The sequence below is a fragment of the Talaromyces rugulosus genome, chromosome VI (assembly GCF_013368755.1).
Source record: "Talaromyces rugulosus chromosome VI, complete sequence".
Classification (NCBI taxonomy): Eukaryota; Fungi; Ascomycota; class Eurotiomycetes; order Eurotiales; family Trichocomaceae; genus Talaromyces; species Talaromyces rugulosus.
The window spans coordinates 3,695,473-3,697,981 of NC_049566.1; the positions used below are offsets into that span (position 1 = coordinate 3,695,473).

Here is a 2,509-nt window from a genome sequence, read left to right on the forward strand (position 1 = left end):
CCGGTTCTAAGTCTATAGCATGGTCATGCTCCGCATGTTCGGGCAGCATACCGGCAGCTCTCTCTGAGAATACATCCGCATAGTCGGATAGATAATCTGGCAGTCGAAGCTCATCCGTTCCAGACATCTCTGTGTCCGACGGTGCTTCCCAGATGCGCGCCCCGTCAGCCCCTTGCGGGATACGAGCGGCATATAAGCGCAAGCCCAATTCTGGTGCGTCTTGGGGGTCTATCCAGTATGCCGCGCACCCGGCTACCAGGCTTTCATATGCTTCATGGGGAGACATAGTCTCTATCCCTTCGGCCAACGCACGGTCCCGGTATCTAAACCGCCCTGCGACCCAATCTATGTCGGGATTTGTCTTTTTTAACCAGGGCATACCGAGGATTATGTCATATCCATCGATATCCACTGTATAAAGGGGGTGCCCGCTCATTCGGGTCAGCCCCTCGGAGTCCGTGACTCTTATATCTGTGTGGCGTTGCCCGTACGTTCGGACAACTCGCCCGTCAATGGCTTTTACTAGCCTGGGGGCTTTTCCAGTAGTCCCGGTGAACTTCTCAGCGAGTTCCCGGCTTACGAAATTGCCCTGGGCACCACTATCAATAAGGGTCCGCACCTTCGCGGTTCCCAGTAGCTTGGGGAGTTCTGTTTCTATTATCAACAGTTGCTCTTCCCCCATATCCCCCTCATGGGCTATCCCCAGCGCGGCCGCTACATGCAAGCACCGGGGTCCTAGTTTTTTGACGGTTCGGACGCCTTTCGCGCTTCATCGAACCCCTTTTTGTAGCATTCCCTTTCCCAGTGTCCTACCTTGCCACAATAGTTGCAGGTGGACCCGGTCCGATCCCCTTTAGGCTTCCCACGTTCCTTTCCCTTCGGGTTTCCGCCACTGCTTCTGCCCGCAGCGGCCTCGTCCCTTCGGGGGAACTGGTCATCCTTCCCACGTTTGTCCATGGGGGGTCTCGCTCCAGCGCGGCGATGGTTCGGGGCTGCCCGGTATTCGTTACCGCTGCTGCCGTGACCATCCCGCCGTCGGGAATTTCTTGTCTTTTGACGTTCGGGCATGGCATCTTCCAGCTTCTGCAGGAATTGCACGGTGCCCTCGTACGTTCGGGGTTTCTCTGGATACTTCTGCGACTCATCTTGGATGGGCCGCAGGACCTTTACCATGAGAAGCTTCATACGCTGTTCCTCGCTATACTGCATGTCCATCTGGTCTTCGAGGGTTCGCAGGTAGCGGGCAAATTCCCATACCGATTGACCCTCCAACTGCCTGGCATCATTATGATCTCGTGTGGCAGCAATGCGAAGGAGCTCAGGATCATGAAACAGTCGCCGCAGGTGCGCTTTGAAGTCTTCCCAAGTGATAGGTTCTGGTTCCTTCTCCTTCCGGTACATATTGAAGTTGAGAAATTGCTTGGAGCTCAGGTTGTCCGAAGCTTCGCCAACTTTATGGTGTGGATATTGGCTATACCACTCTGGATATCTACCGAACCATGATTCCGCACGTCCTATGAATGTCTCGAGTTCGGTCAGGGATTTCCCACTGTAGGGGTCCTTCATTTTGAATCTCGAGGGGCGCTTCTCCGCAGGAATCGTATCGGTTCGGGGTCTCTTTTCCCCATGAGCGCTGCTGTCGGGGGTTCCGGTGTCTTGGTTCTCGTGCGCCGGTGCGCCACGTAGCTGCGCTCGGGTTTGTAGGATCTGCCGTTTCAGGTTCGCGATATGGAGCTCTTGGTCTAGCTGGGTTTTCATGGCTTCGAGTTCTTCCATCGACATGTCCTCCAGTTCCTGTTCCGGGGGTGGCCGCACCATCCCTAGGTCCAGGTCTTCACTGGTGGGGTGATTCCCTTCCAGTTCTACCGCCGGTTCTTCCCTATTACCATGTCCATCCAGTGTTTCCGACATGCTGGGTTGGATTTCTGCCGCCGGTACGGAACGTTCGGTGGTATCAGTGGGAATAGGGGTGCTCCTGGTAGTAACCATAATTCCGAAACTTGCTAGCCCTCTTCCCGAAGGTAAAGAGCAATCAGAATGTGAGGATATTATATAGAGAGCAGGCAAGAGTTGGATTCGATAGTAAAGCTATGGTTCGCTAGGTAGTCAAACTGATTGCTGACCTTCGGCAACCCCTGTGCGAAGGTCAGTATATATATGCCGCTTCATTAGTGGCTTGGCAACCCTCTGTGAGGCTAGTGTAGCGAGGTGCGGCATCTGGTGCGTCCCGAAGGTCTCACGGCCTCACAAAATACTTCTTATAATGCTTAGAGAGGGAGACGCCTATACACAGCCTAGAGAGCAGCTATTAGAAAACTGAGCTTAGGCAATATCAACCCACCAAGGCCTCTAGAAGCTGGGCATGGGTCTAGTCTGTAGGCTACAAGAGGCCTTAACTGCTAATCCCTCCCAAAGCTTTAAGCATATAATAAAGCCTAATAATAGGTCTATACTATTAGATTTCAGAATAAACTCCCCTGAAACCACTATACAATTAGCCTCAGACCTT

The 2,509-nt window shown here is 53.3% G+C and overlaps 1 protein-coding gene across 1 annotated transcript; it reads right to left on the reverse strand.

The window, feature by feature from the left end:
- Window positions 1–735: 735 nt before the first annotated feature.
- TRUGW13939_11567 (uncharacterized protein) lies at window positions 736–1,989 on the reverse strand (the record flags this gene model as incomplete). The annotated part of the gene is made up of 1 exon (XM_035494673.1): window positions 736–1,989. One exon carries the CDS (start codon window positions 1,987–1,989, stop codon window positions 736–738), a length of 1,254 nt encoding a protein of 417 aa, XP_035350566.1.
- Window positions 1,990–2,509: the final 520 nt, after the last annotated feature.